We start from the raw sequence: 25,162 nt of genomic DNA on the forward strand, positions 1-25,162 counted from the left end.
GGTTTAATTCGCGTTCGTAAAATGAGCAGGATGGAAATTTGCCTTAATGAAACCGCGAAAGCGGCTGCTGTGACTGTGTGTGTGTATATCTATCATGTGCACCGTTGCTGTGACTGTGTGTGTGTATATCATGTGCGCCGCTGCTGTGACTGTGTGTGTATATATATCATGTGCACCGCTGCTGTACCGCGGTTGAGCTTGGCTCAGATGTCTTGGCTGCGGTAATCGCTGGCAGTGCCCATGCTCGGCCCCCACCCACCCCACCCCCGCTTTTGTGCGACCCTACCCCGCACCCCCTGCTTTTTGCCTCCCCCCCCCTCTCCCGAGGGATTTTGTGTGGGGTCACGCGTTCAGACGCTCGGTTATACGAGGCGGCTCCGGCCTCGTAATGCTGCGTCGGTTAGAGATCCCTTTACGATCCACGGGCATATTTGAGTCCTTCAGCCGCAGCTGCGTGAGAGACGTTTGACGGCGTCTTGTCCTGCAGTGTATTGGCGCCACGCTGGCGAGATGTTAGCTACGTCGCCTGGTATACAGGAGGTTGTGGGTTCGATCGCGACCTTGACGCCTGTATATTTGAAGTTTGCATGTTCTCCCCGTGGTCACTTGGATTTTTCTCTGGGTCCTCCGGTTTCTCCCTGCACATTTCGAAACATGCATTTCGAGTATTTGGCTGCTGCTATAAATTTCCACGCGATAAGCCACTTGGTGGAGCGATCGTCTGTGGCCAGGGAGCTTCTGTAAAAAAAAAAAAAGCTACGTTGCTCAGTGAGCCTTACCTGGTAAAATAACATTGGTTGATCGTAGAAATTTTTTGTTTTAGTTTATTGTTTTTTACATCATGGTGGGGGGGGGGGAGGCCTTCATCCATCAGTGGAAATATACAGGGGGCAGTCGGCGTCACGGTGCCTGACATCGTTACGCTGTTATCTTCCGATTCAACACGTTTGAATTCAGATATATTTTTGCTTGAGGCCCACCGTCCGACATAGGTTCGTTTCCCCACCTGCCGCTCTTTGCTTGCCAGCGTTGCATCTGCGCGGCGGCGGATGCGCCGCGCCGTTTCTCAGCGGCGCCACGAAGCAAACGGGGAAACGTCACGGGGTCCAGCGGCGTGAACAATCTGCTCGGCGCCTGTGCGCGAGCCGATTTCGTCGTCGCTCCATCGCCGCGACGCGCGTCACCTCCGGGCCCTCTCGACATTTAATTGCACGGCGGTTGTTACAGACGGGCAACTCGCGTCAAGTTCATGTATTAGGTATAGCCCTGTGAGCCATTCGGCTCTTGAATCGGGTGCAACAGCAACAAACAAAGCAACTAAAACATGAACAAAAAAACATCTTAAAGTTAATATGTGACTGAGTGCAAGCAGAAAATCCAGTAAAAGACAGCAAAATATTGCAGAAAAAACACCGTACACCAACGCTGTGTGCAAAAATCCCAGTGGGTTGCAAGTCAAACAACAACAACAACCACAAGACAACTTAGATTAAGGCCATCAGTCTATCTCTGTACTACAACAAACAAACATGGCTAAACCAATACACTTTTCGAAATCACCAAAATAAAGCCATGAAAGCAATGAATCAGTGATCATAGGAACTGTGACGGAATTTTCGCAATAAATGACATAAACAACATGTACTACCAAAACCCTGCAGCCATAGCTGGCTGCATGAGTCACTCCACAACAGCAGGAGCATCATTCGGAGTATTATAATTTTTCAATGGACCTTTAAGATCAAAACACAGGTCATACTTTGCAGTGATCATCCGGAGCGAAACATTTTATTTTAGGCCACTGAATAGCACTGGCAGCTAGGGGTGTACAACTCCTCTAGAGCAGTTTTGAGTGAAGATCTCATAGGTAGTGATTCAAATTGCAGTTTATTGGCAACAGCATTCCAGACCCAACGCATAGCGACGGCCGCGTGTCTAAGGGCGCACCGAAATAGCAGCGGTGGACACCTGTGGGTTTTGTAATGAAAGGTGGGATGCAAGAATCTGTCAGGGCCACTGATGATGCCCTATCCCCCGTGGCCTGCGGAAGGTCGCCGCGTACCAGGCCAGGTACATTTACATTTAAATTCCAGCCTCTAGGCAACCTCGTAACGGCTCATTTCACTCTCCTCCTTCTGAGCCCCTCGGCGATTCGATAAATTTGTCCGAATTCAAGGTCAGAATTCGAGCCATGAACACAGTATTATTATTACAATTGTGGTGATTGTAGCCGCCACTAGTGGCTGTAGCGGTCACTATGAACACTTTACGGAGTTTGAAATGTCGATTCTTACTCGCATGGTTCTGCGATGTCACAATACATCTGACCCCTGCACATGAAATCACCTCGTTGCTCCAGCTTCCACAGTGGTCGTACTCTCAGGGTCACGTTTCTTCCTTTGGCTGCCATTCCATTCCCAGTCTTATCCATCGGCCCATTTAGTGACACGTCCTGGCCAATTCCACTTTCATAAATTGTCAATGCGATGTCTCGTATGTATGTTGAACTTCTTTCGCATCGTACGTAGCCAACCATACTAATCGGTACCTGTTTAAAGCTGAATCGACATAGGGGAGACCCAGGACTGGCACAGATGTTCTTCACTGATGTTGGCCATGAGCAAGAATCGAACTCGGGTTACCGGGTTCATGAGCGTAGCTCACAAGCTGCTGCTGCACTATCACGCTCTCCACTTTATCTCTGCCCAAAACACAAAGATCCCCCGTGTAGCCTTAACAGGCTGTTGGGGGCAAGTGCGGTTAGTGAGCACCTATGAAGGCCGGCACGGCACACAAGGGGGTGTAGGTGGCCAACTCCACGCCCCAGTGGCGATGTTTACACATCGCACCAGGTACTCATTTGAGGCTGCGTCGACCTAGGGGAGGCCCGGGACCGGTTCGGATAATCGTCACCGGTGTTGGCCATGGGTGGGAATCGAACTCGGGTCGCCGAGTTTCATAGCGCAGCGCAGCTAACCATTGCACCCCCGATCCCCACGCACGCACGCACACACGCACACACGCACACACGCACGCACACGCAGGCGCTTCTCTACTTCATCCACGTGATGGACCACGTGGCGTCACGTGACTACATCCTCGTCTACTTCCACACGCTAACGAGCGAGGCCAATCAGCCCGACGCCGCCTTCCTCCGCACCGTCTACAACACCGTGGACTTGAAGTAAGCGGCGCCCGTCGGGGAGATGGAGGCGGTGGGGGGGGGGGAGCGGGGGGAAATGGCACTCCGATTAGCCAGTCGACCGCGGTGCGATCGGTCCAAAAACTGCCCGGTAGAGTCCGTGTTGCGCCCACTCCTGCGGTGTGTTGTAAAACACCTCCTCCACCCGACGCAGCCAGTCAGGTCGTCTCGTGAACAAGTGTGCCTGTGTGTTGCCACTTCAGCCATGCCGGCGTGTTGGAGAGAAATTCGCAGCATTTTTAATAATTTGGTATGACGTCCCTGTGGTAGCTACCGCCAGCATCATCAGGCAGTGGCCAGAAATCTGCCCGATGGTAACTGGCTCTAACTACGAGTGAAACACCATGCCATATTGTTAGGAATTGCGAAGTTCCACCACTGGCGAAGGGCTAGAGACGGGTTTTTATGCGAGTCTGTGGGTCGCTATGTCAATCTATGCATTTTATGTGAATCTCTTGAGTGTCTATGTAAGGCTTTGGGGTTCCATTTAAGCCTGTGGATATCTATGTAAGTCTTTAAGTCATCTCTATGTATGGTTGTGAGTCTCGGTGAAACTATGGGTCTCTATGCCAAACCATGGGTCTGTGTGCTTGAATATGGATCTGTCTCATGTTTGATTTGTGTGTGTGGACAAGTTTTTACTTATGGTGAGCGGTAGTGTAGCAGTTAGCACGCTGCACTATGAAGTCAGTGACCCGAGTTCGATTCCCGCTCACAGCCAACACCAGAACCGGTCCTGGGCCTCCCCTAGGTCGACTCGGCCTCAAATGTGCACCTGGTGCAATGTGTAACCATCGCTACTCGGGAGACGAGGGCGGACGTACGTGGTGCTGGCCACCCACCCGCTAATGTGTCGTGCAGGCCTTCATCGGTGCTTACAGCACTTGCCCCAACAGTCTTCCAAGGCTGTACGGGGAAACTTTATATTTGTGTGGGCAAGTCCATGGTAACGAGGCCAATTGCAGCCGTATTCAGCTGCCGTGGGCTCCGTGCTGTAATTCTGTTACCATGGGATTGGCCCCCCTGGGCACACCGTCGAGCTAATTCTTCAGTGAAATCCTACGATATAATAGGCCAATTAAAAATAATGACGGGTTTTTTGCCGTGATTTAGACGAAAGAAAGATATTGGTGTTTCAGCCGACTGGCTTTTTTTTTCAGGAAACGCACAGGTTTTTACAGCAAGATATACATATATATATATTTGTTACACAGACGTCTATCAAACTGCTACGCTGCACTGCGGTGTAACGGACGGCACGCTTCGCTTGCGACCCAGAGGTCGCCGGTTCCACCTCCTGGCGCGGCCGTTGAAACGGCGGTGCCGGGTTTCTTAAATCGTCCATCTGCCCGTACCCTCTCCCCCGCCCAGCGGTCCACCCGGCGGCGTTATGAATGGGTTCCACCACTGCGAGAGTTGATTGGCGGTGGGGTAAAACGCGGGCACTCCTCGCCTCTCCCAAGACGTCCGGCCAGCGTGGTAGAGTAGGCCCTTTGCCACGGCAGCTCCCAGGCTATGGAACGCTTTGCCTTTCGTAATAAGATGATCGGAGTCGTTTGAGCGAAGTCTGTCAAAATAATGAAAAAGTAAGAATAGGCTTAACTCTTTGTGGAAATAAAAACTGGTGTGTTATGATGTTTGAACACCAAACAGACACGCCAACGACAAGGCATCGAGTGTGCGTGAACCACAACGTACCTGTGGAAAAAACATGCAAACAAACATGCTCTGACAGTGGATTACAATGATGGTGCATATTCTTATTTGTCCATTTTATTTGATTATTTGTCACAGCGCCGTGAGAAAGAAATTTTCACCTTTTTGCCAAGGCTCGGCGTCCGTCGGTGGCGAGGCACATCTGAGCCGATCCTAGGTCGGCCCTTCCACCGACCCGCACGGACCACCGTGGCGAAGTACGGTTAGAGTGACCCCGTATAACAGTCACGGAAGCCTCCATCCAGCAGTGGATTGACAGAGTGTTGTGAATCATGAATGGGGGAAAATAAACTTTATTTTTTGCTTCGTGCGACAGCCACAATTATCGAGGTCCTCGCACCGGTTTGAGGTGGAGGGCCCGGCACGGTTTTCGTAATTCGCGAGCACTTCTTCCTCGTTCCCCGTCGGGTCTCGGCAGGCACTGTAAGACGGACGTCGCAGTCCATTTAAGAGGAAGCCGCTAAGCCCCGGCGCCGGGAGAAACGTTTGCCGCGTTACTAAATAAAGACCTCGCCGCGAGCCAAGGCCCGACCCGGGCCAGCGCGTTTTACTTTGGCCGCCGGCTGCCGCTTGTTTGCAGAACAGATTAGGTTCTAGCGGCGGTGCACACGCGGGGAGCAACGGCGTGCGGGGCATGCCGTACCGCCAGCGTGAAAGTTCCCACCCCCTCTCCCGGCAAGACACCGATTGGGAACGTTTGGAAAAATCCCAATCCGCTGCTGCTACCGCTACCACCGCCTTATTCATGGAGGGGGGGAGGGGGGGAGGGGGGGCCACCCTGCCCACTCCCCCTCGCTGCCCCCTGTCTCTCCCCCCCCCTCCCCTACTGCGCATCGGCACGTCCATCGCCTACACACGACCCGCGGGCTCGGGGGGGGCGGGGAACTACTTCGATAAGGGAATGTTTGTGTCACCGGAGGAGGAGGCGGCGGCGGCGGGGAGAATGGAAATGTTTGCGCGACGTTATATTGCCAGAGGTCACAGCTACCAACGCACGTACGTCTGAATCGACGTAGACATTTTGAAATGCAGTTTGCTTGCTGGAGCCGTGCACTTTATATTGCGAGAGGACATCACTTGCAAAGTAGACGTCTGAATAAATTAATAACTGCCCTTTTTGTAACGAATTGTCAAAAGGTGGCATAACCTCACATATCTTGATTTGCATCTCGACTGTGAAGGTAGCTTGACTGCAGTATTGTGAACTGGAGTATTGTGATTTTTTTATCCTTCTCTTTCTCTATTCCAATTTAGCTTATCCAGTGTCGTGTCATGAAACAGACATTTCCATTTATAATGCAAAGAGAAAGCAGTGTCACATCACCCTGTGCAAGAGAACGGCTTCTGGAAGGTGATATCACAGAAATACTTCTGAGTTCCTTGAATTGCCTCTTATCCACGCGAGGACGATGCTTTGAAAGCCACGTGGAGCTCACAAGATGTCACAAACACAACACGCAGTAGATCCCTGGCTTCGATCTCCCGCGAAGCTTACGGGGGACCACAATCTTTGTTGATCACGTCCAGTAGCATAAACCGTCATCACACGTGCTCCGGTGATCTTCGCAGCGGCGGCTGTGGTCTGGCCATCGAACAAAGACGGTCGCCGTATCGCGCTATTTCGGGTCCGCTTCTGCGGCCATCTGAAAAGCTCTTCCGATATCAGGAGACCACCGGAGCTATGGAATTTTAAATGTAGCTTGAAAACGAATTTCTTTCGAACTGCTTTTTGTGTTTAAGTTTGTTGTCCTTCCCCTGCACCTCTGATTACACTGGTCAACACACTTTTCTTGGCATAAGGTATTCCAAATGTCATTTTGGGGTGCTGATTCCAAATCTGGCATCAGTTTTTGTCTATCACATCAGGTTTTTGAGATATCAAATATTGCATTTTCAATAAAAACTGCAGAAGAAAAATATTAAATAAATGTGGATATCTACATAAAATGATATTATAAACACACTATCCTAAAAATACAGCACCGTATTTTTACACTAAAGCAGTCACTGACTCGCAACAACTTGCAATCATAAGTGACAGAGTTTATTTCGGGTAAAATCAATGAAAATGGGGTATGCCGATAGCATAAAAATGAGATGTGATAGAGCAAATCTGAGATCAGATTTGGAATCAGTACCCTGAAATGAGTCTAAAACAGCTGCAAAAGTCCAGGCCAGAAAAAAAAAAAATGTTGTTGACCAGTGTTAGCAACTGCATCCACTGCACAAAGAAACGTAACAACTCAACACCCGATTCGTCATCACAGTAATGCACCACTCTGCTATTACTGACGCAATTAGAGTTGTTACTTTACATCAACATCGGCCGCGTGAAGAATGTGGGACGATCACCTCTATTAGCAGCGCATGTGAGAAGATACATGACAATCGCCATGACAATCAATCCAATGAACGAGGCATCCACAGAGCGAGACATTTTCAGAACCCGGCGAGTCGAAGCCGAGATGCTTGACACGATTGTGTTTTGCGCGGTAACCCGTGACGGGGCTGAAGGGCGCCGACTCGCTACACTTTTGAGATCCCGTTCGGTTTAATCACAGGAGGCCTGAAAGCCGAATTGAAACCCAGGGTCTCGGCGTCGGCGCCTCCGGCGTGTTATTATTCCGCCGCACCTCTCGGCCACCCCCCCCCATGTTTGTGCGCTTCTCAGGCGAGAATGTCCAAGCGCGTGATTGATAGCCGCGCACCGCAATTGGGTCGCTCCGCATTTAAATGTAGGCCGCCCTGCCTGATGCAAACAAATCGCACGCGCCCTGAGATTGCTCAAATTTTGCCGGGACGAATATCCGGTGCTGGCCAAGGGCTCAGCCCCCGCCCACCCCCCCCCCCCCACCTGCGTGTCACGGAATCACGTTGACTGATGGACGGTGGCCGACCTTGCGTTAATTTGGCCGGGAGGTCGCGCGTACGCACGCACGCTTAAGCGAGGGCGCGGGGGTGACAAACAGGTGCGTCACGCGGCACGAGCAAAATGAAAACAAGGGGCGAAACAAAGCGGGAGAGAGGCACCCTTCAGAGACTACCTCCTGGACGTGCGACAGCGCCGCCTTTATATTTTGAGAATTAACAACACATTCGTCTCGCCGGAATCAATGAGCACAATTTAAACAATGTCAGCGCCTGACACGAAGAATTATAGCCTTCAGCTCCCAGCGTTAACACCTTCCGCTTTGCCCGGTTCGTGACACGCCCGCCCGCTGGGTTTGACGACGCGCGGCGAACGTGATGGACCCCACCGGGAGATCCCTGCTCCTTGCGGTCCCCTCTCAGCCACTCTCCAGCGTTGCCTGCGACTCTCCGCTACCCTCGCCCATCTTCCCGTCGATCCCCAATCAAGCCCAGGCCTCCCCCTCCACCCTCCCGCTGGACAATCGCACTACACCCCAGGGTTATGATTTGTTATTATTTCTGGGTTTTTTTCCCCCCCTCCTCTTTCCTGGTATTGAACTTGACCAAATATATTTTTTTCACAGCCCCCCCCCCCCTCCTCCCCCCACCTTACCCTCATTGTCGTGCGATAAATGCGAGCGCGGCGGGCGAGTGGCCTATAGCAGCCGTCTGGAGCCGAATGTTCCCCCTCCGTTACGATAACGCGCGGTGACTCAGGGTGTCTCCGTCAGACCTTGTTTGGGGAGGCGAGTCTCAACCGGAAGCTCCCGTCCCTGCCGGGAGTGGGGTGGGGGGTGGGGGGGAGGGTCGGCCTGCACTGTTGCTGTGCACCCATGAGAGGTAAAAGCGCAGCCCTGCAATCGCTTAGTCATGCCGCTGCTGCCGGAAAGCGCCTCCGCTCCTCTTCCGCGCCGGCCAGACGGTTTGGGAGAAGTAGGAGCCACCCACATTATGCAAATAAAGACACACACACACGACTAACCTGCCAACGACTAATTGTAATGGAGAACCCAGTTATTTTATACGGTTGATTGGACAGGAGGCAGTGGAGGTGTGTGGGCTCTGGGAGATAGATTCGAACCGGCGACCACCGGTTTGCTCGTCCGGCATGCTGAGCATCACCCCGCTGTACCAGTGATTCACTCTTCACGTTTCCCCAATCCCGTGGGCGTGAGAACGCTCGGTTGTGCATAGGCGCCCCGCGCTACCACGAGGACGCACGTCGGGCTAGCGGCGGTGCGTGCGTGCGTGCGTGCGACGCGCGGGTCTTTTTATTGAATTTTTTTTTACTAGAAGCGTTTCGATTTTTTTTTTTCTCCTCGTTCAGGTATAAAAATAGGAGAGCGCTCGCGTGGGAAAACCGAATTGGTTATGAATGATCGCACGGGCGATTTCAGACCTGGTAAACACGTGCGACAGAAAAGAAAAACCACACGTACGCTCCACTCTGATTTATCTCACCCTGCTGCTGCGGCTAACGTTTGGCGTAGATACAACGCTCGCGCCCGGCCCCGTTGTCGATACACTGCTGGATGCACCGTGAGGGCGTCACTACGCCCGCGTCGGTTCACGAGGGTTATTTTGACCATACTTCACCACGCGGCGTTGGCGATGGCTGGTGGTTGCGTAGACGTGGAAGCGTGGCGGTACAGTACAACACGATGTTTTGCCTCACCGCCCTCTGTTGCCCAACACGTAGCCCCCCCTTCCCCTCCTGTAAACCCGATGGCAGCCTGCGTGCACGCGACTGTCGGCCCCCCTCCTTCCGAGCACTATCCAGGCCCCTGACGTATCCTGCGAGATTCTGCCGAGATTGATTTGGTCCCCGTAAGCGCATTACTCACCGTTACCGTGAACGAACGAGCTTGCCGATTTGGGGGGGGGGGGGGGGGGGGGAATTACGATCTGACGACGAGCGTTCAGCGTTGCCGACGCGAATTTACGCAAGCGTCGGAGAAGCTCCGCTTGCAGGAACGGTTCCCCTCGATGGCGAGCGTCCGACCGTTGTTCATTCGCGAGCACCGTGGCCGTGCTGGTCTGCCACCCTTATAATTATAATTTCCTCGGCGTTGGCGGCGGTCTCAAGTTTCGCCACGTGCCGTTTGCGGCTCGCCGCTTGCCGTTTGCGGCTCGCCGCTTGCCGTTTTACATCTTAGGGAGGCCCCGTGTTCAGCAACCCAAATATATCTATATTTTTGTTACACTTACCCAGCTCACTCTGTGATCTCATACATTTTTAATGCTGTTTTACTCCCCCGCCTTTTGTGAGTGCGACAATGCAATTAGCTAATATTAGTTAATATGCACAGAAGCGGGGATATTCCCAATGCGGGAGGATCAAGAGCGGCGATGGCGAGCATGTCTGTAGGTACGTATGTTGAACATCTTTCCTCCCGTACGTAGCCAACCGTGCTCATCGGAGATGCGGGACGTCCGTAGCAAACAGAGATCACCTTGTGCCTTTTAAACATTTTGATTGAAATATAATTTATTTCTAACTGCTTTTCGTAATTAGTTTGTTGTCCCTCCACGCACCTCTGATTATCACGGTTGGCTACGCACGGTATTCAAGAAGTTCAGCGTATATACGTACGTGCCAATCGTCGCATCTCGGCTTTCGCGATGGAGGCGGCTGTCACCAAAGAGGAGCTGTCAACGCTGTTTGAGAGCAGATTGATTGAAATGTTTATATACCACAGAAAGATTAATCATTTTCAATCCATCATCATCGAGAGCAGTAGCAGCCATGGTTAATCCACTGCTGGATGAAGGCCTCCCCAAGATGCCGCCACCCCTCGTGATCCTGCGGTATAACGATCCGCCCCAGAACCTGTACGCACACTGAACTTCTTTTTTTATCACACATTAATTAGAACGTCAATAATGCCATTTGCTGTCGCGTCTTGTGATTGTGAGAGGTGATGGGGTGAGTGCTTTCGTCCGGCAGTGGATTGATCATGGCTAATGATTATGATGAATGCGATTTGTTTTTAGGCAGGAAAGCCTCACCCAGTGTCTAGGCTTCATCAGGAGGGGCTTACATTTATGTATATTTCCTCACTTAATTCTTGGCTCACAGAGATACCATGAACAAATTGCACCCGATGTAATTTATTATCATTATATTGGAGATGTTTTAGTCGACTCCGTTCACGAGTGTCGCAGATGACTGCGTGACCCAACTCGGCGGAACCTGGAGAAAGCCCACCACGCAAGCGAACAGGGGGAATATTGAAAGTTTCATCGCAAATAAATTTGAGAATACATCGCTGTGTTTCCATCTCCGGACCACATCACAACACCAGGTATTCCCGTACCTACCAGATGCAACTCTGCTTAGCATCCCATATCTCTTGATGTCAGTCGCATTCAATTCAATTTGGTAATAATTTATGGTTGTTGAACTCCTTTCGCACCGGATGTAGCTAACCGTGCTAATTGGAGGTGCGGTGCAAGAACAACAATCTAAACACAATAATTAGTTCTCAAGAAATGAATTTTCAATCTAGATGATTTAAAAGTACAGAGTTCCAGTGGCTTCCCAATATCGGAAGGAAGAGCGTTCCAGACGGCCGCAGAAGTGCATCTGTAAGCGTGCGATGCGCGGACCGTCTTTGTTTGATGGCCAGCCGAAAGCCGCTGCTGCGAGGATGAGGGAGCACACGTGATGATGGTTTATGCTCCTTGATGAGATGAGCGAGGTTTTGGTGGTTCATTTGTGGCAAGCACTTTGTGTAATGAGTGCGACCTTTACAATGCATTCGTTCGGCGACCCGAAATTATTAAGAACAATTACTTGGTACGTTTGTCATTTGCGGAATTATGTAGCGCGCAAGCACAAATAACACAGAGTGTGTGCACGTGGTATATTTTTCCATTTTAAGGCAGTGCGAGTTTTTTTTTCTAATTTCACTTAATATAATTTGGTCACGTTATTTTTGACGGCAGTGTTGCCGTAGAAATCCCAAAAGAATGCCAAAACAGTGTGATGCGATGTGAGAAAAAAAAGTTTGGCTGGCTGGCTGGCTGGCTGGCACACGGGTGCGCAGATGCGCGCGGTCGTGATGTGCGAGGCTATAATGACGTTGCCTGGTTTCACAGACGAGAGGAATATTGTCTGTAGGTATGGGGCAATGTTCCCGTGTGGTTTTACCCAATTTAATTATTTGAAACGTGACGCCAGCACGCATGGCCCACTCTCTTTGTATCCGATTGATAGGACGACGTTAAAATGTACCCGCGGAAGCAAACATAACAGGCGGCTGTATCGCGTAAGCCATCGGAAGCACTCGAAGTGGCATCCTCTGCTGTTTTGTCGCAAGAATTGTGACCGGGTTAAGCCACCCGATGGGACATTGCAGAGTCTGCGTTTGCACCCAAAGGCCCCATTGCCACATCCATCTCTAGGCTCTGCAAGCGACAGGCCAAGGATGGGAATTTCAGAGGGCAGATGACTCGTATTTTAATTCGCCACCGTCTCTCCACTCCCGACCCCTGACAGGTTCACCCGGTCTGAGCGAGACGTGTCGGGAAGAGACGCGCATTGTCCGTGCCGCGTGGCCCCCCGCGTTGATTTCGCTATTGAAATCACCGACGGATATATTTGTTACCAACGTGTTTTGATTTTCCTCTTTGTCCTGCACTGCCGGCCACCGGTCCAATGAGTGAAACTGGACCGGTGGCCGGTGGTGTGGAATAGAGGAACAAGTAATTTTTTAACAAGGTACAAAACCTCTTTTTTTCCCTCTTTCTTTCATCGATGACGATGGGGGGCTGACGACTGCTGCCCATGAGATTAACGAGGCTGAACGAAGAAGCAGACTACGATGATTTAAGTTAAACTAGTTATTTAGTGGCGCACAAGAACACAAATAACACAAGTGTGTGTACGTAGTATATTTTTCCATTTTAAGGCAGTGTTCGTTTTTTTTTCTAATTTCACTGAAGAGAATGTAGCGACGTTATTTTTGACTGCAGTTTTACCGAGGAAATCCCAAAATGAGAAATCCCAAAACAGCTTAATGCGATATGAGAAAAAAAGTTTCGCTGGCTGGCGGTCGTGATGTCACCGCGCAGACATTCGTGATGACGTCACCCGCGTCCCGCAACGTCGAGCCAGGCTTGGTGCATCGCGTTGAAAGCCGGTAATCCAACGCGAGCTACGTGGGCCCACGTGAAGCTGGCCGCACTGGCTCACCGCCCCCCCCCCCCCCCCGCTTTGTCGTGTGAGGCTGCCATGGGAATCCGGGCTTGGCCCAATTGTCCCATTCACGGGCCGCACCGGTTCTATTTGTTGAGTGGGCATGGGAACACAGCCTAACATTTTACCAGCCTCTAGAGTTGCGGGGTCTCTGTGTGGGTCTGTGGGTCTCTGTGTGAATCGTTAGGACTCTGAGTGAGTTAGTGAGTCTTTGGGTCTGAGTCTATAGATCTGTGTGTGAGTCTGTGGTTCTCTGGGTGAGTCTATGGGTCTCTGGGTGAGTCTATGGGTCTCTGTGTGAGTCGTTGGGTCTGTGTGAGTCGTTAAGTCTGTGTGAGTGTGCAAGTCTCTGTATGTATGTAGTTGAACTTCTTTCGCATCATACGTAGCCAACTGGAGGCCTCAATGTGCGTCTATTGGTCGCTGCAGGAGTCAATGGGTCTATGCATATGTCTATGAGTCTGTGGCTCTCTAGTCTCTAGTCATCCTAGTAGCATCGTCTTGGTCTTTTCTCAAACCATATGAGTCTCACCTCCGTGACCTCCAGAATTAGCCTCCCGCACAATTTCCTTCATCGGTGTATCATCATTATTGTTATTTCTACGCAAGAGTCAAAAACCGGGGCTTACAATGTCCTGGAAAGTGCAGACTCACGGACATATTTTTAGTTTTCTTCCACCGAAGACGTAACAGATTAGACAACCACCTCTAAGAGAGGATGATCCCGTGAACACCTGGACAGGTGGCAACCCCCCCACCCACTGGCCCACCCTCCCCTCCAACCCTTCCACCTTCCTCGCCGTGAACTTAAAAGGACACGACCAGCGCCGGATTACCAGCGGCAGTCGTCAGCGGACGCGTCCGAGTGACGCTGCGGCACCTGCCCCGTCCACCTTGCCTGAGCCGCTCGGGTTATTTATTTTATTCATTATAATCCCACGTTTCCCGGCACTGACTGACGCACACGGAACGTGACGTCGGCCGAGCCAGTGCCGCGCAGCGACGCGTCCCCGCGTGGGCGCACGCACGCCCGCAAAGACAAAGATCCTCCGTGTAGCGTCAACAGGCTGTTGGGGCAATTGCTGTTAGCGAATAGCACCTATGAATGCCGGCACGGCACACGAGAGGGTGGGTGGCCAGCACCACGCCCGACCGCCTTTGCCTCCCCAATGGCGATGTTTGCTGCACACTGCACCAGGTACTCATTTGAGGCTGAGTCGACCTAGGGGAGGCCCACGACCGGTTTCAGATGAGCTTCACCGGTGACGACCGGTTGCCGGGTTGGTAGCGCAGCGCGCTAACCGTCACACTCCCGCTCCCCACACACACACACACGAGCACGCTCGCACGCACCCGCTCGCACACGCAAGCGAGCTGCAAGGCATGTGCACTCGGCGAGATAATGCGGGCGAGAGCCGTGCTCAAAGAGCGGCGGTTGGGGTCGGGGGAGGGGTGGTGATGGGGTGGAGTGGTGGGGGGGGGGGAACGTCCGTCGAGTGGCCGGCGCGGCGCGAGAGCGTCACTGGTTCACGACACCCTAACACCGCCACGGCCGCGATGAGGTCACGAGCGATGAAGAAAAGCACCCTTCGCGCACTGTCGATCGGCTCTGGCGAGTTCTTCTCTTCCCTGCGCTTGAACGCGCGTCTCAAAATACACACGGGACACAGCGTCCTTCCTCCTGTGGCTGACGGTGATGTCGAGCGACAGCCCCGAGTTTACATCGAGGCGGCTGATGAGCCAGGTGATTGCGTCAGGAGCAGCTGTGATGATGAGGCCTCATCCTTTGTATTTTGTGAATAGGTGGGGAGATGAGGGGGGGCGGAAGCATTTAGTCTTCATTATTCTATGTCCCATGGTTCTGTTCTCGGTTGTGACCACAGTCTCCCGCACGCTGCCCGGGAGAGAGTTTTACATTTTCCACGTGCGCATCATATGTGTCCGCATCTGTTGCGGTTTCTCGGCTGTGGTCCCGGCAAGCTGCGCGGAAGACCGGACCCGGGGACCTCTCCTGCGTCTTGTCCGGGTCTCTCGCGAGGCGGAGGTGTTTACTACTTCTTGTTGGCTCCACGTGGCTTTCCAAGCATCACCACCATCATCATCATCCCCAGGGTTGGAGTTTCGATAAACAAGGGATACGCTACCGCTAACTCGGAGCGACCGGGGGTTGTTTCCGCCGTTAATGATTAAACGAGAGAAAATCAAACATCGCCTCCCGCTGCAGCGTTCGAGTTGCACCGTCTCGTCCGCGATGTTGCGACCTTTCACCCCGCGTGCCGAGAGCTTCTTGACGAAGTGAAGGGGGTTCTTCCTCCCACCAAAGAATCTCGCCGTACGTGGCGTGGAACGTCGCAAGTGGGAGCGGCGACGCGGCCCAACGGCGGCGCTTCCGCCACCTGTAGCAGAGATCATGGGAACCTCCCTTGCCAGTATCAAATATAAGAATAGGTTTTACCCTTTCTGGCAATAAAACAGGAGGTGTTAGGATGTTAGAACACCAAACTGAAACCTTTTGCAAAGAATCATGTCTGCATTGGTCACATATACTTGTGGTGAACATGTAAAACAAAAAAAACATGCTCTGGTAGTATATGATGATGCATTGTCCCTGAAACTCATTGGTCCACACCAGAGACAGCTTTCTTTAGAGCCTCTTCTCAAACGGTGTTCGACTAGAAGACGCCAAAAGGAAGGCGACCAACACAAAGACAATGCACACTCAGGACATTGAGAGTTCGGGGTGAGCAGCCACATCATGAGACCTCCCTTGCCAGTATCAAAATATAAGAATAGGTTTTCCCCTTTTTTCTGGCAGCAAAACAGGTGTTAAGATGTTCAAACACCAAACAGAAATCTTTTGCAAGGAATCCCGTTTTTTTTCACGGGACGCCCCCCTGATTGACGTCTTTAAAAACGAACTGGCAGTTGTTTTCCGGCGTCGTGGTCCAAATGTGTCAACAAAAATTGTTTATTGATTACCCCAAAATTACTCGATTGGGGATTACACACAGCGGCAATCATCGTCCCTGCCGGCAGACTAACACCCGTCTTGACGGGCCTGCGGGAACAAGAAGTTATAAACAGCCTGTGAGAAGGGCTCCCCGTTCACCCGGCGGTGGATAAGTCACGGCTGCTGGCTCTGGTGTGGCGGGGAGGGTGACGGCAACCCCACGTGGTCACCGTGTGGGGTTGTTCCACATCGAGAGGAGCGTTGCTCGGAGGAGCTGGTAACAGCGTTCGGCGATTACACCACGTTGCTTCCACATCGTGAAGCGCTGCACGCTCAGGGCCGTGAGAGGCACTTGGTTGTGGTTATGGTTGTGGTTATTGCTGTGGTTGTGGTTATGGTTGTGGTTATTGCTGTGGTTGTGGTTATGGTTGTGTTTATTGCTGTGGTTGTGGTTATGGTTGTGGTTATTGCTGTGGTTGTGGTTATGGTTGTGGTTATTGCTGTGGTTGTGGTTATGGTTGTGGTTATTGCTGTGGTTGTGGTTGTGGTTATTGCTGTGGTTGTGGTTATGGTTGTGGTTATTGCTGTGGTTGTGGTTATGGTTGTGGTTATTGCTGTGGTTGTGGTTATGGTTGTGGTTATTGCTGTGGTTGTGGTTATGGTTGTGGTTATTGCTGTGGTTGTGGTTGTGGTTATTGCTGTGGTTGTGGTTATGGTTGTGGTTATGGCTTCCGTTCCTCACTGTGTCTCGTGATGGGTGTTGCCCTTGGACTGCAGGTACCGGAAAAACCTCAAGGCTTTCTACATTGTCCACCCTACGTTCCTCTCAAAGGTGTGCTCATCATTGTCACCATCGTCGTCGTCGTCGTCATTGTCACCATCTTCGTCCCCAGTAATAACCAGGGTTGCCTGCTGGATCTGAACCCCCCTAACCTCTGGAACAATCGGCAGATGTACAATTGCGGGGCGTCGATGCTTTTGCAGGATTAGCTTTTGGTTCAATGCGCTGTTGGCTGAAGTTTACATAACACCAAAGTAAATGCATTTCATATGTTTTTTCAACAAACATATTAGAGAGTGTGAGTCTCAAGCAGCACCCACCACAGTGATTTTGTGAATTATCGCTGTCCAGTCTCACACTCAGATTCAACACACTCCAGGCTGCAACTTGACCATTCACTGTAAATCAATTGGGTAATTGATTGAGTCATCGAAACGCTGGTGGCGTTGAAGTTTAAACTCACGCACCCGGTCTGGTACCCACGCACGTCTGTGTACTCGCCGTTCACTGTGAACTGATGTACTTTTTTACTTATTTATAACTATAAACTACTTTTTATTTTACCAGATAAGGCCCACTAAGCTATACAGCTCTGTTTCAGAATCGACCTGTCCGCAAATGATAGCTCAACGAAGTGGGTCATCATCTGGAAATTTATAGCAGCCAAATACTCGTAACGCTTATTGGTTCTAAATGTGGAGGGAGAAACCGGAGGACCCGGAGAAAAATCCACGCGACCACAGGGAGAGATGGCAAACTCCAAATACACAGCAGGCGTCAGGGTCGCGATCAAACCCGTAACCTCCTGCATACCAGGCGAGGGAGTTAACATCTCGCCACCGCGGCGACTGTACCCCCCCTCCCCCCAGGTCATGACGTGGTTCTTCACGACGTTCACCGCGTCGGGGCTCAAGGCGAAGGTGCACAGCGTGCAGCGGCTGCAGCAGCTGTTCGCTCACATCCCCCCCGAGCAGATCGACATCCCCCCCTTCGTCCTCGACCACGACCTCCAGGTGACATGGCACGCTTTGCGGCCATCAGGCTGTCCGTCCGTCTCTGACCTTTTGTGTGTCTCCACGTCCGTCACTCTCTTTGACCTTTCATCTATCTCCACGTCCGTCACTCTCTTTGACCTTTCATCTATCTCCACGTCCGTCACTCTCTCTGACCTTTCGTCTGTCTCCACGTTTGTCACTCTCTCCGACCTTTCGTGTGTCTCCACGTCCGTCACTCTCTTTGACCTTTCGTGTGTCTCCACGTCCGTCCGTCTCTCTGACCTTTCGTGTGTCTCTACGTCCGTCACTCTCTCTGACCTTTCGTGTGTCTCCACGTCCGTCCGTCTCTCTGACCTTTCGTGTGTCTCCACGTCCGTCCGTCTCTCTGACCTTTCGTGTGTCTCTACGTCCGTCACTCTCTCTGACCTTTCGTGTGTCTCCACGTCCGTCCGTCTCTCTGACCTTTCGTGTGTCTCCACGTCTGTCCGTCTCTCTGACCTTCCGTGTGTCTCCACGTCCGTCACTCTCTCTGACCTTTCGTGTGTCTCCACGTCCGTCACTCTCTCTGACCTTTCGTGTGTCTCTACGCCCGTCCATCTATCCGTCTGTTTAACCGTCTGTTCATCTCTCTATCCGTCCGTCTGTCCATGTCTGTCCATGTCTGTCCATGTCTGTCCATCCGTCTGTCCGTCCGTTTGTCCGTCTTTCTCTCTGTCTGCCCGTCACTGCAATTTCTCTGCAGGGGAGGGGGTGGCCGTGGGTTGCTGGGGAGGAGGAGGGAAGTGTGATTATTTTATCGCCGACCGTTTCACAAAAACCACGGGAGCTGCTGCAGTTGGGAATGTTCCATCCATCCAAATCATAGCTCGCGCTGCACGCGGTAAAGGGTTCACCACGGCAGCGCACAATGGAGCCAGCGCAGTTAACTACGTCACGGTTAACTATGGCTTGGTTAACTACCGCGTGATTGACGTGTTTAGCTACGGCGTGGTTAACGACAGACGTGAGCCTTTACACCATTGGAACCTCATTTGCCAGTAAAAAATATGATAATTGGTTTTTTACCCTTCTATCTGGCAACAAAACTGACACCTTTTTTGAGTTGTGCGCCTTTTGGCGTCATCTGGTCCAACCCATGTGAGACTAGGCTCTAAGGAAAGCTGTCTCGGGTGTGGACCAATCAACTTCAAGGACAGTGCATATATTATCAGAGTTGTGTTTTTTGTTTGCATTATGGCTGCAGGTATTGTGGTCTATACAAACATGACTCCTTGTACAAAAGGTGTCAGTTTTGTTGCCAGATAGAAGGGTAAAAAAACAATTATTATCAGACGTGAGCCTGCCACTAACCTGCCCTCGGTGTACGCCCTGTCACGCCTCGTCAAAACTCTCCGAAGCTAAGAGGGGTTTCGAGCGCAGCGAGTAACAACGGATGGGTGGCCGCCACCGGTGCTTGCCATGTAAATTAGGGGGCGGGGGGGGGGGGTGAGGGGTGCCGGTTGCAGGTGGCACGACCGTGTGGTGGCCCTTCTACCGCTCGATGCAGAAGGGTTTGCGGATCGAATCAAAAGGACCGCCCTGATTAATACTGTCGTGAGCAGCGTTTACCAAATTAACACCAATGCGTCGTTGGTGTTATTTTTTCACCACCCCCCCCCGCCCCCTAATTTACTTTCTGTGCCGGCGTCACGGTGCGTGTTTAGCAGATAAAAAAATGTACTCGCAGATTACATCATTGGATGGAAATCCCCCACAACAACATCGACTGTGAATCTATTGCAGACCGCACAATCGTCTGCGAAGCGAAGCAGCTTCGTGATAATAATAATGAAAGCCTTGCGCTGGAAAATCGGCGCGAATACCAACCTGAATTTGACGACTTGACTTGAAATCTCCCCGACGTCCCTGCGCACATTGGCCGCGTTGAGTTCGCATCGACGCCCGCACGACGTTTCTCTCTTCCCGGAAACGAAACTTCGGGCATGTCGAGCGAAGCGTCGGACACGGCTGCCGTAACGTCGCGAGCGCGGCACAACCCAAAAACCCACCGTGGGGGGGGGGGGGGGGTTGGGGCTACGCAGCACCACAGCCACGATGACCACACGCACGGTAGAGATCCATCGCGGTGACCTTGGTAGTAGAGAGCGGTGCGCCGCGTGAACCCGTCGCTGGCCTCCACTGGGGCTCTGCTCGCTCTTTCATTACGAGTCGGATGAAGGCGGTGGTCGCTCCGTACGCCCCGTTGTGGCTGTGTCCACGCTTCAGGGACGGCTCCCTTTGTCGAATCTTGTTCTTTCCACTCTCTCCGCAGGCGAACCGCGCGTACTACACAGATGACCCGTCGGGGCACGATCTGTAGACGGATTTGGAGCAACTGGAACCCCGGCGGTAATAACCCCGTGGCAACAGCGGCGGCCGTCGAGAGCCATCTCCTCCCGCCGGACACAGCCCAGCGTCGCTCGCACTCCCCGGCCTCTTGTAAACCAACGCGGTTGGGGCTTGGCCCTGACATTGTTGGACCGCGTCGGCGGCCCGCCCTCCCGTACCGCGTCAGTTCGATGCGCCCTCTCTCGCCCACCGGGCGTCGCTCGGTCGGCACGTGCGTCGTTTGTTTTGTTTTAGAGAAAATGTCAAGACTCTTCGGGGGGGGGGAATTATTCTGGGCGCTGTTGCCGAACCGTTAATGGTTTGTTTGCTCCATTTTTTAAGGGCTCCGGAGAACCGCCACCGAAAGATTTCGAGAGGCTAATCCGTCCGGCAATCATTGTACCTTCTTTCCCAATTCGTTTGCTCCCCACAGTACGTATAAGTGTGTGTGTGTGAGTGTGGGGCTGTTTCTTGCCACGTGAAGGTTATGCTAGGAAATCGTTGAAGGTGGGAAATGAATTGGGGTCGACCGTGAGGAGTAGGCTTCATCACAGCAGTTACGCGGTTGACGATGTGACACGGCCGTTGGTGGCGGCACTGGCAATGATTTGTACACTTGCTGTGCACACCTCTGGTGCTTGCGTCACAAACCCTGTCGCCCCCCTCCTCCCCCTCCGATCCTGGTTTGTCCAAAGCCGATTCCACACCCGGGCCCGCTTCCGAGCGAGCAGTTGTACGGCGAGGAAATGAATTGGTGTGTTCGGGATCGTAGCTACCGATCAAAGGGGGTCGGCAAATTGTCGCTGCGAATCGCTGAGCGCAGCCGACGCTTGAAAGTCGAGCCTCTCTCTCGTGCGAGCAACCCGAGTTGTGAACACTTGAGGGCATCAAGTGTTACGCAACTGGATCGCTCGGGTGTGGAGCCGGCTTGAGATGAGGCATCGTGAATGGGTCATGCGCAGGTTTGGTGAATGAACTACGTGGATTACAAGTTTCCTGGGCAACACTTTCAATGAAGAAACACGTGGAATTATATTGATACAACCCTGCTGCTTATGCACAGACCTGGCACTCTGCAATAAGCTCTTTTTAACGCAAGCAGTTGTGCTCTTTGCACGTACACATATGCATTGTATTTAACCAATTATTTTTTGAGCGGGAAAATCTGGTACCTACTTTGATAGTCTCAAATAAGCTTTTGTGCACTGCGTTCATTGTCACTTTTTCCCCCGATTCTCTCCCAACGAGCAGTTCCCACAAACATGTGTGTGAATTGGCGGGGAGCGGCAGTGCTGTGGTTAGCGCGCTGCGCTATAAACCTGGCGACATTTGTTTTATTTCCCGCTCGCGGCCACCACCAGTGACGATTATCTCAATTGATTCTGGGCCTCCCCTAGGTCTACTCAGCCTCAAATGAGTACCTGGTGCGGTGTGTAAACATCGCCACTGGGGAGACAAAGGTGGCCAGGTATGGTACTGGCCACCCACCCCCCTCGTGTGCCTTGCCATCCGTCACAGGTGCTCGCTAACAGCACTTGCCCCAACAATCTATTTAAGCATTACAGGGGGGAGTCTCGGTCTTTTTTTGCGAATTAGTGCGGAGTGTGCGTCTCAGCAATGCCAACGCGCGGTGGCTCATTCACTGCCTTACCATTCAAGTCACCGGGGTTCGATTCCCAGCCGTCGGTGGCAAGTGGTATCTGATCCTCGACTAGTTGTCCTCCCTTAGGTCACCTCAACCGCAAATAAATAAAGCTGGTATGCTGTATGAATGTCAGCAATGGGGAGACACTGGTGACCGGTCACTGTGCCGATCGCATCACCACTACCATCACCACCACTATCACCATCACCACCACCATCACCACCACCATCACCACCACCATCACCACCACCACCATCACCACCACCATCACCACCACCATCACCACCACCATCACCACCATTACCATCACCACCACCATCACCACGTCGTTTGCAGCAATTTTTAAGAGGTACCCACAAACAACACTTGTTGTGTCGGATCTCATCAGGCTGAATTGAAGTGGTCTCCGTGTTTGCGCGTGCGTGACCCGATCGTTTCCTGTGCCTGCGGGATTCATGTTGGTTTCGTGCTTTAATTTTATTTCACGAAAAATTCTGGGCGGATCGGCCGCCCTCTCTACGTGGCGGGAAAGGCACACGAGCGGTGAACAGGAGCCCTCATCCCTCCGCCCCCCCATCCCCCGCCCCCCCGCCCCCCCACGCACAATCAGAGAGGGTCTCCACTGCACGGCGAGAGGCATGCAAATAAAGATTGCCTCTTCGGTGCCGCGTACTTTAATACATGGGCGGGGATACGGCGCCGATCCATTCGTAGATGCCCCACCGGAGCAATAGCGTGAAACTGTGGAGAAAAAACAACAAGCCCTCGACACGTTCCCCCCCCCCCCCCCCCTGCAATCCAGTTCGATTCGATCTCCCGGTGCGACATTTGAGACAACGTCGCACGTTTATTAAATCCCACATTTCACGGCCTTAATTTACGTCGAACGAGGTCGGGTGTCATTATCTTCATCAATATAACACAAATCGTCAATTGTAATGACAATAAACGAGCGACCACCTTAAATATTTTTGCCACCGCGACTCTCAAATCTGGCTGACTTCTCGGCAGAGCGCAAAATCTAATTCCCTGCCGCACGCCCGCCGGCTCGCCCGCTCGCTCGTAATGTCTCTTCCGTGGCAATTGGCCACACCAGAGTTGCGCTTAAACGGAACCTGTCTCCCGGTCGGACGGGCGAGGCATGGAAATCAATCGGCACACTTCATCCACGGGCAGCAAGCGGTGAATGGCTTGTGCACGGTCCCGCTAACCCGTAGGTATTAAGTAAAAAAAAATATTTAATTTATTTACCGTTTCCATTGTGACGTTTTTTTCAGTTTTGTTTTACCGCAGCTTGCCGTGCCATGCAGCGGGTACTTTTTCTCTTGTCCTTTTCGTTTTTTTCATTGGCGGGCGCTGAATGTCGCGGGCGCCCGTGATGTCAATGTGAACCTACGGCAGCGCTGGCAATGCGGGAGAGTGGTGTGCACTCGTGCATCCCGCACACACACACACGCAATGAAGCCACGTTGGTCGTTGTAAAAAGAACAAAACCTAATCCACGTCATTTATCTGCGGCCGACGGAACTGTGCGCGCGCGTGCGCGTGCGAGTGTGTTTTGGGACCAAAAACGCGAGGTGCGTTTAATTTCGACGTGTTGTGTTTTGTCTTTTTTTACCACGGCGCTCTATAGGAAGCCCTCGCGTCCACCCGTCGCGCCGGGCGATTCGTTTGCGTCGCTTTGACGTCCACGCGCTTGCCCCCCGCGAACTCACGCGGGCGAGAGCAGGCTGGTCAATGGTCCGTGAGGAGGCATTCCCTCCCGGCGTCCTCCGCTGTGTACCGCGCCCCCCGCGACCTACGTCGAATATTTCCCAAAATCCGGTTGTGGATTTTACGGATCGGCGTGGTGTTTTTCCGTCTGCAAGCGTCCGCGCGCCGTCCGTCGTCGTCCACAGCTCCGTCCATCCGTCGGTTGCGCTCGATGTGATCTTGAAGCCCCGTTCTGAAATCTGCTGCACGTGCCCTGGCCATGGCATTGCTTTCCACCACTCGGTTTTGATTTACCGCCAGCCCTGACGGCTGATTTGTTCCGCCACGATTCCCACTTCCACTCTCACCCCCTCCCACCCTCTCGCCCCCCTCCCCTCGTTAATTTGGCACGTCGTCGCTCCATCGATCGACCTCGCACCCCCCCCCCCCCGTGCCGTTGGTGTCGAGGCCCGGGTGTGATGACGAGCGATGCGCGGATGCCAAACCCCCGGAGCCGGTCGTCCTGACATGCACCGCAGCGGAGTTTAAAAACCTTGCGAGCAGATGCCGACCACATGTTTTTTGGCGTTCATATTTTAGTTTCTGTAATTATTTTTCACTGTGTCGGTTTATCGCCTTTTTTTGTTACCTCTGTAGGCTTGGGTGTTTATTTTTGGTCCCGGATGCAGAGTTTTACGATGGAGTGCGAATTTCCACTCAGTTCGTTTTCTTAGGGGACCTAAATTCCCCGCCGTGTTTGTGTGTAGTGTCGCCAAATTGCACATTCTAGGCGAGTGGTTGAACTTTTAGGATAAATAAATGTCTTTGGTATTATTGTTATTCGTCTTGTGGCACGTTTGCCTGTGAAGGTCCAGAAAAATCATACTTTTGTCTGTGTGTGGGTGTGGGGAGCGATGGCACAGTGGTTAACGCACATGGATAGTACTTGTGTGTGTGTGTGCGCGTTTCTGTGATCATATGTGTAGGTGCAGCGGTGGCGTAGCGGTTAGTGCGACGGCCTCCGAACCCGGCAACATAGGTTCGATACCCAGACACGGTTAACATCAATCGCTTTTATCTGAACCAGTATTGGGCCTCGCCTATGTCAGCCTTACATGAGTATGGTGCGTCAACCTCCGAACCAGGGAGATGAAGGCAGGCTGGGTGTGGTTCTGACCACAACACGCGATTGTGCCGGCCTTCATAGGTGCTCGCTTAACTGCACTTGCCCCAACAACATATGCAGCCTATACAGCGGGGGGAGGGGGATGGGGACATGCGTGAAAAGAGCTTCATAGCTCATCGGATTCGGACAGTCTAAATAAAGATTCTGATTCTGGAATCTTTACTTTTGTGTGCTTCTGTATGTCCGCGTGTGTGTGTGTGTATATACCGCGTGAGGATCGGTAGTGTAGCGGTCAGCGCGCTGTGCTACGTGACCTGGTGAAAGCGGCAAACACCAGTAGCGATTGTCTGAACCGGTCGTGGGCCTCCCCTAAGTCGACTCAGGCTCAAATTGGTATCTGGTGCAGTGTGCAAACATCGCCACTGGGGAGACAAAGGCGGTCGGGCGTGGTACTGGCCACTCACCCCCTCGTGTACTGTGCCGGCCTTCATAGGCGTTCGCTAACAGCACTTGCCCCAACAGTCCGTTAAGGCGACACGGGGGATCTTTGTGTTGAATGTACACTGCGTTCACATCAG

At 52.4% G+C, this 25,162-nt stretch overlaps 1 protein-coding gene across 2 annotated transcripts in view; it reads left to right on the forward strand.

The window, feature by feature from the left end:
- Positions 1–24,298, forward strand: part of GDAP2 (ganglioside induced differentiation associated protein 2) — a 120,472-nt gene extending 96,174 nt beyond the window's left edge. Inside the window, exons 11-14 of one of the 2 annotated variants that reach the window (XM_078615451.1) lie at positions 3,045–3,184; positions 16,756–16,810; positions 17,629–17,772; positions 20,066–24,298. In XM_078615451.1, coding sequence (XP_078471577.1) covers positions 3,045–3,184; positions 16,756–16,810; positions 17,629–17,772; positions 20,066–20,113 — 387 coding nt within the window. In that variant the 3' untranslated portion in view covers positions 20,114–24,298. The remainder of the gene's footprint in view (positions 1–3,044; positions 3,185–16,755; positions 16,811–17,628; positions 17,773–20,065) is intronic. The other variant, XM_078615452.1, reaches the window with a different exon arrangement.
- Positions 24,299–25,162: the final 864 nt, after the last annotated feature.

The sequence above is a fragment of the Lampetra planeri genome, chromosome 47 (assembly GCF_965212315.1).
Source record: "Lampetra planeri chromosome 47, kcLamPlan1.2.h2, whole genome shotgun sequence".
Classification (NCBI taxonomy): Eukaryota; Metazoa; Chordata; class Hyperoartia; order Petromyzontiformes; family Petromyzontidae; genus Lampetra; species Lampetra planeri.